Below are 15,617 nucleotides of genomic sequence, written 5' to 3'. Positions count from 1 at the left end.
TTTATTGAGCCCTCATTGTGTGCAGAGCACTGTACTAAGCACTTCAAGATGATCTTTCAAGCAGTTGGATTTTATTGGCTACTGAATGATCCATCTCATAGTTTGAATTACTAGGTGGCCCGATCTTGTGAGCAGGGGGGACAGCACTAGAGAAGAGGAAGGCGAGATTTTCTGTGACGCTCCTAAGGAGGAAGGAACCCAGGCTGACCATGGCGACACTCACGCTTTCCTCCACTCTTCCGGCTCATCTTCCCTGGGCTCTGAGCAGCGACTGAAGTGAGGGAAGCAGGAAAACCTATTTCCCTCCTCAATCCAGGCTGATCCTCCTGGGCTGATTCCCGTACAGGCCAGGGAGAGAGCTGCCACAGCCCCCACCCTTGGGAGGGGAGAGGGTCGGGCTGGGCTTTCCCAGCGGGGTGAGGAGAACTCGGGAGGATTTGTGCTGCCCAAGCTCCATCTCTCCACAGGGAGAGCAGAGGAGATGAAATGAGAAGCTTTGTGTTTGTTTTCTTTTCATTTGAAAAAAACTACAAAAAAATAAATCATCGACAGCCAGCAGCAGTCTGAGGCAGGGTCACTCACTCTCCTCTCACTCCCCGCTCCAGCCCCCGAGACTGGGGAGAGCTGCAGCCAGTTACCAGATCAGTGGGGCTATGAAAACTCTTGTTTGTTTTCTTTTTAATTAAAGAACAGACATAAAAATAAATCTCCTGGGGCCAGCAGAGGCCTGAGCAGGTGTGAGGGGAGCTCTGTGGCCACTGCCTGGCCCAGGGGGGATGGGCACTTGACCTACATCCAATTGCATCATATGACCGGGTTGTGGGGGGCAGAGGGAGATGAAGGCAAGGGAGGCGGGTGCCATGTTGGACCAAAGTTCAATGACTTTTCCTCTAGACCCTAAGCTCTTTGTGGGCAGGGAATGTGTCCACCAACTCTGTTGCATTGTTCCCTCCCGAGCGCTTAGTACAGTGAGTGATTGATTCTCCTCAGGATTGGAAAGCAAACCAAACGCTTCTTTTTTATGGTATTCGTTAAGTGCTTACTGTGCGCCAGGCACTGTACTAAGTGCTGGAGTAGATACAAGATACTCAGGTCCCTCACTCCCTCGGTGAACTCATCCGCTCTCACGGCTTTGACTACCATCTCTACGCAGATGACACGCAGATCTACATCTCCGCCCCTGTCCTCTCCCCCTCCCTTCAGGCTCGCATCTCCTCCTGCCTCCGGGACGTCTCCACCTGGATGTCGGCCCGCCACCTAAAACTCAACATGAGCAAGACTGAGCTCCTCATCTTCCCTCCCAAGCCCGGTCCGCTCCCAGACTTCTCCATCACCGTGGATGGCACGACCATCCTTCCCGTCCCGCAGGCCCGCAATCTCGGTGTCATCCTTGACTCGTCCCTCTCGTTCACCCCACACATCCTATCCGTTACCAAGACCTGCCGGTTTCACCTCTACAATATCGCCAAGATCCGCCCTTTCCTCTCCACCCAAACGGCTACCTTACTATTACGGGCTCTCGTTATATCCCGGCTAGACTACTGTGTCAGCCTTCTCTCTGACCTCCCTTCCTCCTCTCTCGCCCCGCTCCGGTCTATTCTTCACTCCGCTGCCCGGCTCATCTTCCTGCAGAAACGATCTGGGCATGTCACTCCCCTTCTTAAACAACTCCAGTGGTTGCCTATCGACCTCCGCTCCAAACAAAAACTCCTCACTCTAGGCTTCAAGGCTCTCCATCACCTTGCCCCTTCCTACCTCTCCTCCCTTCTCTCTTTCTACCGCCCACCCCGCACGCTCCGCTCCTCTGCCGCCCACCTCCTCGCCGTCCCTCGGTCTCGCCTATCCCGCCGTCGACCCCTGGGTCACGTCCTCCCGCGGTCCTGGAACGCCCTCCCTCCTCACCTCCGCCAAACTGATTCTCTTTCCCTCTTCAAAACCTTACTTAAAAATCACCTCCTCCAAGAGGCCTTCCCAGACTGAGCTCCTCTTCCCCCTCTACTCCCTCTGCCATCCCCCCTTTACCTCTCCGCAGCTAAAGCCTCATTTTCCCCTTTTCCCTCTGCTCCTCCACCTCTCCCTTCCCATCCCCACAGCACTGTACCCGTCCGCTCAACTGTATATATTTTCGTTACCCTATTTATTTTGTTAATGAATTGTACATCGCCTTGATTCTATTTAGTTGCCATTGTTTTTACGAGATGTTCTTCCCCTTGACGCTGTTTAGTGCCATTGTTCTTGTCTGTCCGTCTCCCCCGATTAGACTGTAAGCCCGTCAAACGGCAGGGACTGTCTCTATCTGTTGCCGACTTGTTCATCCCAAGCGCTTAGTACAGTGCTCTGCACATAGTAAGCGCTCAATAAATACTATTGAATGAATGAATGAAGGTCCCCATCCCATATAGGACTCACAGTCTTAATCCCCAGTTTACAGACGAGGGAACTGAGGCACCGAGAAGTTAAGTGACTTGTCCAAGGTCGCACAGCAGGCAAGTGGCGGAGCCGGGATTAGAACCCAGGTCCTCTGACTCCCAGGCCGGTGCTCTATCCACTAGGTCTGAGCTCCTTATCTTCCCTCCCAAACCCTGTCCTCTTCCTGACTTCCCTATCATTTTGGATGGTACGACCATCCTTCCCGTCTCTCAAGCCCGCAACCTTGGTGTCATCCTTGACTCAGCTCTCTCATTCACCCCACACGTCCAATCCGTCACCAAGACCTGCCGGTCTCACCTTTATAATATCACCAAGATCTGCCCTTTCCTCTCAACCCAAACGGCTATCTTACTGGTACAGGCTCTCATGATATCCCGGCTGGATTACTGTGTCAGCCTTCTCTCTGATCTCCCTTCCTCCTGTCTCTCCCCGCTCCAGTCTATTCTTCATTCCGCTGCCCAGCTCATCTTCCTGCAGAAACGCTCTGGCATGTCACTCCCCTTCTTAAAAACCTCCAGTGGTTGCCTATCAACCTCTGCACGAAACAAAAACTTCTCACTCTTGGCTTCAAGGCTCTCCATCACCTTGCCCCCTCCTACCTCTCCTCCCTTCTCTCTTTCTACTGCCCACCCCGTAGGTTCCGCTTATCTGCCGCCCACCTCCTCACCGTCCCCAGTTCTCGGCTATCCCGCCGTCGACCCCTGGCCCACGTCCTCCCGCTATCCTGGAATGCCCGCTCTCCTCACCTCCGCCAAACTAACTCTCTTCCCCTCTTCAAAGCCCTACTGAGAGCTCACCTCCTCCAAGAGGCCTTCCCAGACTGAGCTTCCCCTTTTCCCTCTGTTCCCTCTCTGCCCCCCCTTCACCTCCCCTCAGCTAAGCCCCCCTTCCCCCCCCTTTCTCTCTGCTCCTCCCCCTCTCCCTTCCCCTCCCCTCAGCACTGTGCTCGTCTGCTCATTTGTATATATTTTTATTACCTTATTTATTTTGTTAATGAGATGTACCTCTCCTTGATTCTATTTATGGCTATTGTTTTTGTCTGTCTCCTCCGATTAGACTGTAAGCCCATCAGTGGGCAGGGATTGTCTCTATCTGCTGCTGAATTGTACATTTCAAGCGCTTAGTACAGTGCTCTGCACATAGTAAGCGCTCAATAAATACTATTGAATGAATGAATGCTGCAGTCTGTGCAAATTGCTCCTCCATCACAGAGGCTTTTGCATACATATCACTCTGTGGGCCTGGGGGCAAAGCCACCTTCTCTCTCCATTGGCCTCTGATCCTTATATGGCCAAAGTGGCATTGAAAAGTTCCCTTTACTTCTTCACGGGCAGTTCAGCATCCAACAGAGAGTGATGTTCTGATTTTATTGAAACGGAGCCACGTTCCTTTCCACCTCCTGGGAAGCAGCATCAGGTGAGTTAGTCTTGTTTATTTTCTGTCCATAGTGGACACAGTTTTTTTTTTTCCCTCACACGGCAAAGTAGAGCCTTTTCAAAGCAGAGCTGAAAGAAAACTCCATGGGCAAGCCAATATCCTGCCTCTAGTTCCTGGTTGGTTGGATCAGAATGTACCGGTCAAGCTCAATTGTGATGGTGCAAAAGGGAGAAATGACCTCTTAGGTGGCCAGAGGTAAACTGAAGTTCTGATATGAAGAGAATGACCATTGCCCATTCCAGAAGGACATTTCAAGAGAGCAAAAATCAATCTAGATATTCCCCTGCTTTGTAAAATCATGTTATAGATTAATCGCATCAATAGTGATAGATTAGGCTCTCTAAAACAATGTTTCATTAAACTATATCATTGACGTGTCTGGGTCTACAGATGCAAATTATCCAGACAATTCAGCTCTTAAGTATTCATTTGGTTTCATTTACCTGGGATGTTTTAGATGAAAGTGCATTTTCTTTGATTTAAAATGATAGCATAATTGAGTCCTAAGGATATTTTTAAATCTAAATTATCCAGATAATCCGCTTATGTAGATCCATCCTGAATATGATGCTCTTTTATGGGTACAAAAATATTGCGACCGGGTTTCTGTTGAGCATGAAATTAGAAGCATACATTAATTCAATTCAGAGCTGTAGTGTCACTAATTTTGAAAATTCTAAATCTTATCTAGATCAGGATATAGTGAGGTAATGAACATAACTGTTTACATGGAGAAATGCAAAAAAAAAAATTAAAATGACATTTTTATTAGATAATTCAGCATATAATATACAAACACTTTTTCATTGTTCTAAGAATTGAAAACAAAATAGCAGACAGCAGTTCGGTCAGATTTCTTGAATTAATTCTCTTCAAAATGAATAACGTTTATTATTGGGATCGGTGAGAAGCAGCATGGCCTAGTGGAAATAGCACGGGCCTGGGAGTCGGAGGACCTGGGTTCTAAACGCAGCTCTATCGCTTGCCTGCTATGCGAGGAAGTCACCGAACTTCTCTGGGTCTCAGTTTTCTCATCTGTAAACTGGGGTTTCCAACCTGTTCTATCGCCTGTTAGAACTGTGTTCGACCCACTTCTCTTGTATCTACCCACCACTTAGTACAGTGCTTGGCACATATTAAGTGCTTAACGAATACCACAATCATTATTATTTTAATTTTTTTAAGAGACATAAAAGCATTTGTGTACATATGTATATAAACAGAATGACAGTCTTGTATTGGGGGAAAAAAGTGCAATCTCTACCCATGTGATTATTTAAGACTTCTTTAAAGTAAGAAAAATAGGCAGTTAGCAGTGTATGGCAATAGAGCATTAACAATAGTTTAGCCACACTATGACTCAATCTTCTTATCTTTCATTCTTATGGAACATTTAAAATACAGTCAGTAAGAGACAAAATTATCCCAAACAGAATTAACATGAAAAACTGCATTCAGCTGCAGGGTATTACTAATACCTAATAATATTTACTTAAAAATATCTGTGATGTTTGAAACTACCAAAAAAAAAAAAATCCAACTACACAACAAACCTCAGCAACAAGATCCACTTTCTGCTCAACACAAAACATTCACTGAATGCAGATTTAAGCAAGCCCAACATTGAATTTTGATTGGGGTCCATTTGTTATTTTTCTGTGCACATAACAAAAGACTTACAATAGCGCACACTGTTGTAAGATCAAACAGTATTAAAATGGATGACCTGTGCAAAATGGAAAGCCTGTACACGTAGTTACAGTTGTCATAGGCACAACGGGGAAAACAAAATAAACAAGAACAGTTTAAGAAGCCCTGAGTCAATAATGTTGCAAAAGTGAGGAAGTAGGGTGCTCCAAATCCTTTCTAATGCTTTTTGTGAAATATTTAATATAGTCCAGTATTCTTCTGTACTTTTAGAAGGGAATGAGGCTGTGCAGTATTTCATACATTTCATTTAAGTGGCCCTCCATCCATTTTGAGAAATCGTTTCTTAGTACTCAATCTCATTCAAGTCCTCAGAAAATCCTGATGATTGCTGAGCTGCATCTTCTATCTCTGTAAAAAGAAAAACGGTTACGTGGAAAATGGTTCAGTCTCATCCCCTTCTACTGGAGAAAAAGCACACAAGCTGCATTACAGTAACCAGTCTGAAAGGGCTTTGAAAAGCATGTTCAATCCAACTTGTTCAGAGTACTTAAGAAAATAAACACACTGAATTTTACCTGTACAGGGTCCTGCCAGCAGTGTAACATCATCGATAGCAATATCGCTTCTAATTGACATTCCGCGAATGGCTTCAAAAATGACCTGTAAAATGATCCAGTTTGAACTTAGAAAGTTTATTGCTCCACAAACAGAAAACTCTGATGCAGTCTATTTTGAAATACAATACAGACATCAGGGCCGCTCGCAGAAATTAATTCTACAGCCTTGTCAATACTCATTTTAAAATTGATAGACAAATAAGAATGAAGTCCCTCAATGAGGCAGTTCTGTGTACACTTATCTCGTCATAAATGTTAAAGTGTTCACTGTAAACACCACAGTATCAGCGGTAAAGCTACAAGGAGAAAGATCAATCATTTACACGGCTTCCAAGGGTGCTCATTTTAATCCACAGAGTGATCTGATGCTTAAAGTCTGAGATAGATACCAGCAAAGGACACCTTTATTTATCTATTTAAACAGTAATAAGGCCTCTTATTGTCCCACAGCATTTATGTACATATCTGTAATTTATTTATCTTAATGTCTGTCTCCCCCTCTAGGCTGTGAGCTCATTATGGGCAGGGAACGGGTTTACCAACTCTGTTCTATTGTACTCTCCCAAGTGCTTAGTATACAGTAGGCGCTCAATAAATACGATTGATTGATTGACTGATCCTCCAGGATGGCTCTGTAGAATACACCGAACAGGACCGGCCAGGTAAGTTATGCGTTCCTGCTTTCTCTAATGAGAAGCAGCATGGCTCAGTGGAAAGAGCGTAGACTTGGGAGTCAGAGGTCATGGGTTCTAATCCCAGCTCCGCCACTTGTCTGCTGTGTGACCTTGGGCAAGTCACTTAACTCTCTGTGCCTGTTACCTCATCTGAAAATGGGGATTAAACTGTGACCCTCACGTGGGACAACCTGATTACCTTGTAACTACCCCAGCGCTTAGAAGAGTGCTCAGCACATAGTAAGTGCTTAACAAATGCCATAATTATTATTATTTATCTACTGGCGATGGGGAAATGGATCAAACAGGGCACTCCCTGCAATTTCCAGAGTCAAATGCTTTCATAACGGCTTTGAAAAACTGTAAGGAAGTCTTAGTGCTGCTCCCTGCCCTTTTTCCTCTACCTAACATGCTACAAATATCACAGGCCCTGTGCCATGCTGTGATCCGAAGCCCCCCGCGAGTCCGAGAGTGTTTGGTCACTGAAATTCTTCAGGAGCCAATTCAGAATGACCGTGGCTAGGATCCTGCTGGCGTTGGAGAGCGGTGAGAGGCTTCGAGAATCACTGCACTCTGAGCTTTCACCTTTCTCCTTGAAGATGCCGCTGAGGATGGCATCTTTGAGATTCTGTGAGATCCTTGGAGATCCGCACAACACTCTCCCAACCTTCAAAGTCTTACTAAAATCACATGTACCTCGATCTCATCAATTTGCCACCGACCCCTTGTTTGTGTCTTCCCTCTGGCCTGGAACTCTCTCCCCCAGCACTCGCCCCAACATCAAAACCTTATTAAACTCACATCGCCTCCAAGAGGCCTTCCCCAACTAAGCCCTCATCTCCCGTACTCCCTCTCTCTTCTGCATTGCCTATGAATTTGGATCTGTACCCTTTAAGCACATGATATCACCCCACCCTCAGCCCCTCAGCATTTGCATAAATATCCATAATTTATTTTAAAGTCCATCACCGCCCCTAAACTGTAAGCTCCTTGTGGGCAGGGAACGTGTCTACAAACTCTGTTGTACTGTACTCCTACCTTTCACTTATTTCTATTTCAGACATAAGCCATTCCTCTCCTTTGAGAGGCAATGTGGCATCCTCTTGGGTTAAGTTTTTCTTACACTCTTCAAATGGGAAGTGGTTCATAGTATTAATAATAGTATTATTATTAATAATGATAATAATAACAATGATCATGGTGGCATTTGTTGTGTTTGCTATGTGGAAAACACTGTACTAAGCTCTGGGGTAGATACAAGAGAATAAGGTCAGGCTGTCCTTGTACCACATGAGGCTCACAGTCTTCATCCCCATTTTACAGATGAGGTAGCTGAGGCACAGAGAAGTGGAGTGACTTGCCGAAGGCCGCACAGCAGACAAGTGGCGGAGTCAAGATTAGAACCCAGGTCCTTCTGACTCCCAGGCCCATGGTCTAGCCACTACACCATGCTGCTTCTCACTGCTTCTCTGCTATTACCTCAGAAAAGTGTGCGGGCTGAAAATGTCAGTAGATTGAAGGGGAGTTGGCTAAAATCCTGGAGGAAAGGTCAGGGGTCTTAGCTGCTATTTCCATCACCATTAGGACAGATGTCAAGAGGGGCATCAGCGGGATTTTTCCTCCACATATCCTGCGGCTACCATTAGAGGGTGAATACTGGACAGGATGGACCCCTGCTCTGACACAGCAGTGGTATTTCTTATGTTCGTTTTTTTTTTTTTTTGGTATTTGATAAGCACTTACTATGTGTCAAACACTGTTCTAAGTAAGCACTGGGATAGGTACAGGTTAATTAGGTCCATTCTTTGCGCTACTCAGACACAGTCTGAGAAGCAGCGTGGCTCAGTGGAAAGAGCACGGGCTTGGGAGTCAGAGGTCATGGGTTCAAATTCTGGCTCTGCCACTTGTCAGCTGTGTGACTGTGGGCAAGTCACTTGACTTCTCTGTGCCTCAGTCACCTCATCTGTAAAATGGGGATGAAGACTGTGAGCCTCACGTGGGACAACCTGATTACCCTGTATCTACCCCCAGTGCTTAGAACAGTGCTCTGCACATAGTAAGCACTTAAATACCAACATTGTTATTATTATTATTATTAGTTCCACATTTGGAGTAGTTGCATTGCTTTTCGACATGATCCTGCATTCATCTCTGACCCACATAGGAAAGGTTTCAAGACCCTTCCCAGGAACTTCCAGAGGGATCAGAGGGAACATCTAGTTTAAACAGAACCATGAGGCTTGGTTGCTCTCAAATCACAATTTTCATGACCTTTTGTGAAGAAACCAAACCAAACTAAGGCCTAAGGAACAGTTTGATCCTTAGCCTCTTCTGCTTACCTGGTGTTGCTTCTCACAATTATATTCTATTAATCCTCTTAACCAGCTGATACTCTGCTCTCCTCTCCTTCTCCACAAGAGGGTCTCTCCGCTGTAACCTTCCATTTTCAAATAAACATTCAATAATCCTGTCCCAGCTCCATACATGTGATAGAAAAAGGTCAAGCAGTGTTTTCCAGAGACTCCGCGGAGGGACTTTGAAGCCAGGCGCGCTTTTTGTCCGTACACCATATTGGATGCCTCGATATACATGTAGTACCCTTAAAAGAGAAGTAAAATCAAATAGCATTAAAATAAACTCAATTACATCTTTCCTTGGGGATGGGTCCCTCTGGAAGAAGTTGTAAAAAATACATGTTTTGCTTAAAATACAATGTGAAAGAAAAACTCAGTGAGAGATTCGCTCCAAGCAGGATAACTATACCAAAAAATGATTAGATTTTGAGCTCAGTTACTTACACTGTGGGGTTTCAAAGTAATTTTTAGAGATGGGATCCCTGTGGTTTCAAGCTTTCCCCCTCCTCGCTCAGCCCAGTCCAGTCCAGTCCAGCTCACCCCCACCCCCATTCCACCACCGACCCAGAGAAATATACTCACAGGAGCAGCAGCAGCAGCCAGAGCAGGAGAGAAGAGACACTGCTCCTGCTACTTTGGACTCCTGGGTGAAAATCTTTGATTTAACATGAATCTGTTCAACTCAAAGGAAGTAATCAACATGGGGCCGTGTCTTGTTTTCTGTTGAGAACTGTTCTCTGCCGACATGGCACTCAGTAATGATTATGGCATTTGTTAAACATTTACTATGTGCCAAGCATTATTTTAAGCACTGGGGTAGATAGAAGATATTCAGGTTGGTCACAGTCCCTGTTCCACATGGGGTTCACAGTCTAGGTGGAAAGAGAACAGGAATTGAATCCCCATTTCACAGATGAGGGACCTGAGGCCCAGAGAAGTTAAGTGACTTACCCAAAGTCTCAGAGCAGACAAGTGGCAGACCTGGGATTAGAACCCAGGTCCACTGACTCCCAGGCCCGTGTATTTTCCACTAGGCCATGCCACTTCCCGTAACTGCTTCCCATTGCTCCATAATGAGCAAGGCATGAAACACGGAGAGTCAAAAATGAAAATTTTAGCTGCTTTAGGGAGAGATATGATCTGACTGGGAAGGTAAGGGTCTGGAAAAATGTCAAGGGAACCCTCCTACATAGAGATCTATGGACCTCAGAGAGGGCTCCCAGCTGGTGGATCAAATCCCCACCCTTCTTCGCCTGCTGCTCTCCCCCTTCCCTGCCCCACAATATAAAGTACATCCAGCAAAAGGACGTTTTAACCCAGGAAAGAAGGTCAGCAGCTGGTTTTTTGGGGGGTAACAGATGCAAGGGGTCATTTCTGAAATACAACTCACTAATTATGGGACTCTCCCTGAAACATCTGCAGATATGCCTATTTAGATGCAACTCCTGAAATCCCTTGTTTCTGTTCAGGAAACCTGGAGGTCTCAGATGTTGGGCTGGAGAGGTTCCAAAATATTTTTTTACTGACTGCAGGAAACAAAGTGGAGTGTCTCAGGATCTACTTTTCAATATTTGGAATTTAGAAGGTAGGGTCGAAACAAAGGATTAGGAAGTACGTTAGTAAAATGTTTTGGGCTAATTTCTTCCAAAGGAAGTATGAGCCTGGGTCAACCAGGTGATATTTTGCTGATTTTCTGCACAGACCAATAAGACACTAGCAATTCTGATTAAGATTCTACTTTAAACAGCTGAAGAAAAGAAAAACATAACAGTAAGAAGCAGTGTAGCCTAGCAGATAGAGTATGGGCCCGGGATTCAGAAGGACCTGGGTCCTAATCCCGGCTCTGCCACTTGTCTGCGGTGTGACCTTGGGCAAGTCACTTAACTTTTCTATGCCTCAGTTACCTCATCTGTAAAATGGGGATAAAGACTGTGAGCCCTATGTGGGACATGGACTCTGTCCAACCTGATTAGCTAGTATCTACCCCAGCGCTTAGTACAGTGCCTGGCACGTAGTAAGTACTTAACAAATGCCATAAAAAAATGCAGGGATCAAATTCTGTCCCTTAAGTGTAGATTATCACAATCAGTAATTATTGAGCACCTACTGTGTGCAGCTCTAAGAAGCAGCACAGGCCTGAGAGTCAGAAGGACCTGGGTCCTAATCCCGGCTCTGCCACTTGTCTGCTGTGTGACCTTGGGCAAGTCACTTAACTTTTCTATGCCTCAGTTACCTCGTCTGTAAACTGGGGATTAAGATTGTGAGCCCCATGTGGGACTGGGACTGCACCCAACACAATTTGCTTGTAACCACTCCAGTGCTTAGAACAGTGCCTGGCACATAGTAAGTCCTTAACAAATACCATTATTATTATTTTTGTTTTCCTGACTTCCCTAGCAGTCACTCAATACATCTAAAAGCAGATGTGCACGCTTTATCATCTTTGCCCTTTTGAAATCTCCTGACCCCTGTCAGTCGACAAACAGAAGCTGTGACTATGAGCCAAGAATTAATCAATCAATCAATCAGTGGTATTTACTGAGTGCTTACTGGGTGCAGAGCACTGTATACTAAGGTGATTAGGAGAGTACAATACAACAGAGTTGGTAGACGCATATTCTGTCCAAGAAGCCAACATAGCCCATACTTTTCAGCACACCCAGCCCCAAAACCTCACTCCTCTAACACCATCTTACTCACTGTGCCTCGATCTCATCTATCTCACCACTGACCCGTTTCCCACATCCTCCCTCGGGCCTGGAATTCCCTCCCCCTCCATATACACCGGACCACCGCTCTCCCCACCTTCAGAGACTTATTAAGGTCACAACTCCTCCAAGAGGCCTTCTCCGATAAGCCCTCTTTCATCCGACTCCCTCTCCCTCCTGTGTCATCTATGAACTTTGATCTGTACCCTTTGGCCACTTGGAATTCACCATACCTTCAGCCCCGGAGCACTTGACACATATGTCCAAAATTTATTAAAGTATATTAATGACTATCCCTCTAGACTCTCAGCTCCTTGTGGGCAGGGAATATGTCTATCAATTCTGTGGTATTATACTCTACCAAGTGCTTAGAACTGTGCTCTGCACACAGCGAGAGCTCAAAAAATACCTTTGATCAATTGATGAAAAATCCTAGTTTGTCAACTGGGTTATTACCTGATGAAAAACAATTAGTTTTCTTCTGAGGACATTCGTTCGACATTTCAGGCAAAGGCGATAAGGGGTCTAACGAGAGACTAGGAAATATCCGAAGTCCCATCTGTTCTCTGTGGCAACTATAATTCATGTTGAGACACTCCGTGCCAACAATTTTGAACTGTGAAGCAGCTGTTCCTGGGCTCCACGGCTCCAGCTGACCTGCCACCTCTGTGTTTAATAAAGAAGCTAGAAGAGTTTACTGGAGGGCTGGGGATTCTGAGGATTAGTGAAATGGGAGGGCAATAGAATGGAAAGAACAGTTGTTTGAAGAACATGCAGCGACTTCGTTTAAAATGGAGAGAGGTGTCAATTAGTTCCAATCTTCCTGAAGGTACCTTCTGCGATTAAGGAGCCTTTGGCAGAGTTCCAAGCGACCCAAGGGACACAGAAACACTGGCATAGAGAGGTTGGGAGACAAAGATGTCAGATTAATGAGGATGAAGGCACACTGGAGAAAAGCCCCCTAGGTTGTATCGTTTGCACTCTTGGTTTCCCTAACTTGAAAGAAAGAAATTAACTAGGCATGGCACACATAGGCTCTTACTTTAATTCTAGTGTCCAATTCAACTGGGCACCTGGCCTAAAGTTTCCTTGATTTAATTTCTCAATTTTTCAAAATGAATTTGGTTCCTTAGCAGTCCACTTAAAAAAAAAGAAAACAAACTATAACATTCTTGTGGATGATTTTAAGCAGCAATCCTTTGGAATTAAAAACATTTCTTGTTTGTCTTGGAAACTAATAATTTAATTGCCAAACATAGAGAAAACTACTGAGCTGCTGGAATACGCTGTCAAAATAAATTTCAAAGACGCTTTAAAAGAAAAAGGTGGACGGTTATGATTTGGGGATAGGTAAAGTATAGCCCTGTGCAAATACTTGGAACCTGACGAGACGACTTCTCCAAGGTCTTTGCAGCCCTTTGAATTCTACTAATCAATTCTAACGGTGGTATCGATTGAGGGCTTACTGTGTGCAGAGCACTGTGCTAAGCTCTTAGGAGAGTATAATACAATAGAGTTGAAAGACACGATCCCTTCACTTAAGGACCTTACCTCTAGAGAACGTTTACACGTTTTACATGAAATCCTTATTGATAAATACTGTACCTAAGAAGTGAAAACCAATAGTTCATTTTTGATTATAAAGCTGCATGGCATAGTGGGTAGAGCACGGGCTTGGGAGTCAGAAGGTCACGAGTTCTAATGCCGACTCCACCATTTGTCTGCGAGACCTTAAACAAGTCACTGCACTTCTCTGTGACTCAGTTACCTCATCTGTAAAATGAGAATTGAGACTGTGAGCCCCACAAGGGACAGGGACTGCGTCCAACCCGATTTTCTTGTATTCACCCCAGGGCTTAGTACAGTGCCTGGAAAATAGTAAACACTTAACAAATGCCATAATCATTATTATCATTAAAGGCTTAGAAAATGAAAATACGCTTTTTACGATAACAGCTAATGAATTCTTTGTAACTGAGCTGCGATTGTTTTCTTTCTCCTTAACAAGGACTACTTGTACTGGGAAACTGTCCAACTCTACTGGGTTATGGCTAATGAAGTGAACTGAGGCAGGAAATGGAAATTTCGCTGAGCATACCCCACCTTGATACAAATCACTATTCATCTGGAATTGGTGTGATTAGCTACCTGGAAAACTTGTGTAATTTTGTTAAAAAACATCAGGGTAGGTTGTTGCAGGATTTGAAGCAAATCCTGCATGAGAAGCAGCGTGGCGCAGTGGAAAGAGCACGGGCTTTGGAGTCAGGGCTCATGAGTTCGAATCCCAGCTCTGCCACTTGTCAGCTGTGTGACTGTGGGCAAGTCACTTAACTTCTCTGTGCCTCAGTTCCCTCATCTGTAAAATGGGGATTAAGACTGTGAACCCCACGTGGGACAACCTGATTCCCCTGTGTTTACCCCAGCGCTTAGAACAGTGCTCTGCACATAGTAAGCGCTTAACAAATACCAACATTGTTATTTGAAGGTTTTATTTGGTCCTGCCAGAATTAACCAAGAATAGTTTGAAGGTTTTGCCAGTTTGAGTTCCTTGAGTTCCTACTAGGTCACTTTAATTCCAGTGACGGCCTTGCTTTTGCAGGTTATAACAGAGCAGTGGCTAGGCATGGGTAGTCTAGCACTGTAGAATGGGATGATCAATCAGTAAGCAAATTTGTTAGGGACCCTGCTCTTTTGAGGCAAGGCAGGTCCCTCGACTGTTCTGGGGTTGGAATATGTGGCAATGAATGTACTTTCTGATAGGGATGTTATAAACTATCCCCATATGGAGAACTGAGGGGTAAATCAAAGTGTTTATATAGTGACATATCAAATCAGTGATCTGGAACTTAATTTCACCTATGACCACTAGACTGTAGCCCACTAAAGTTCATGAGGACAGGGATCGTGTCTACCAACTGTATTGTATCCTCCCAAGTAAAAAATCATTGATTGATTGACATGACCTGAAATGTGGACCTGATCTGCAAGACTCCTGTGGAATCCAGGCTACGGTGACCTCCCTAATCAAAAGAGACAAGCTGCGATAATAAAATTTTGCATGTCAACCCTTTCTGCCAAACTCAACTCCCTTGTACTCCTACCCCACCACTGATGTTGCACCAAGTCCCAACCATGGATCACCTCCACATTACGCTTCCTCCTTTTATGTGTTCATGCCATGGAGTGCTGTTGGTGGAAATTCAGGCATCAGGCTGACCTTGTCCATTTCAAGATCATCCTCACCTGTTATAACTACCCTCTCTTCGGCCCAGCAACATTACTTCTCCTTTCTTATTGACTCACATGCCTACTGCCTGCACCACTTATTCCGGGCTTTTAACTCCCTCTTTAAACCCCCAGTGTCTCCATCTCCCCTCTCTCCCTTGACCCCAATCAAGCCATATGGCATAGTGGACAGAGCACGGGCCTAGGAGTCGAAAGGTCATGGGCTCTAATCCCGACTCTACCGCTTGTCTGCTGGGTTACCTCGGTGAGTCGCTTCATTTCTCTGGGGCTCATTTCCCTCGTTTGTAAAATGGGGATTAAGACTGTGAGCCCCATGTGGCACAGGGACCGTCTAACCTGATTTGCATGTCTCCAACCCAGTGCTTAGTGTTCATTCATTCATTCAATCGTATTTACTGAGCACTTACTGTGTGCAGAGCACTGTGCCTAGCACATAGTAAGTGCTTAAAAAATATCATCATCATAATAATTATTATTACTTTGTTGACAAAATTGAAGTTA

At 45.0% G+C, this 15,617-nt stretch overlaps 1 protein-coding gene across 2 annotated transcripts in view; it reads right to left on the bottom strand.

Moving 5' to 3' along the window:
• Positions 1-4,613: 4,613 nt before the first annotated feature.
• Positions 4,614-15,617, bottom strand: part of MAMDC2 (MAM domain containing 2) — a 140,126-nt gene continuing 129,122 nt past the window's right edge. Inside the window, exons 12-14 of one of the 2 annotated variants that reach the window (XM_029056085.2) lie at positions 9,148-9,407; positions 6,093-6,177; positions 4,614-5,925 (exon numbers count right to left, since the gene is read on the bottom strand). In XM_029056085.2, coding sequence (XP_028911918.1) covers positions 5,861-5,925; positions 6,093-6,177; positions 9,148-9,407 — 410 coding nt within the window. In that variant the 3' untranslated portion in view covers positions 4,614-5,860. Of the gene's footprint in view, positions 5,926-6,092; positions 6,178-9,147; positions 9,408-15,617 lie in introns of those variants that run through there. The other variant, XM_029056086.2, reaches the window with a different exon arrangement.

Source organism: Ornithorhynchus anatinus, chromosome X5, assembly GCF_004115215.2.
Source record: "Ornithorhynchus anatinus isolate Pmale09 chromosome X5, mOrnAna1.pri.v4, whole genome shotgun sequence".
NCBI classification, from domain to species: domain Eukaryota; kingdom Metazoa; phylum Chordata; class Mammalia; order Monotremata; family Ornithorhynchidae; genus Ornithorhynchus; species Ornithorhynchus anatinus.
This window is presented reverse-complemented; position numbering and strand designations above follow the sequence as displayed.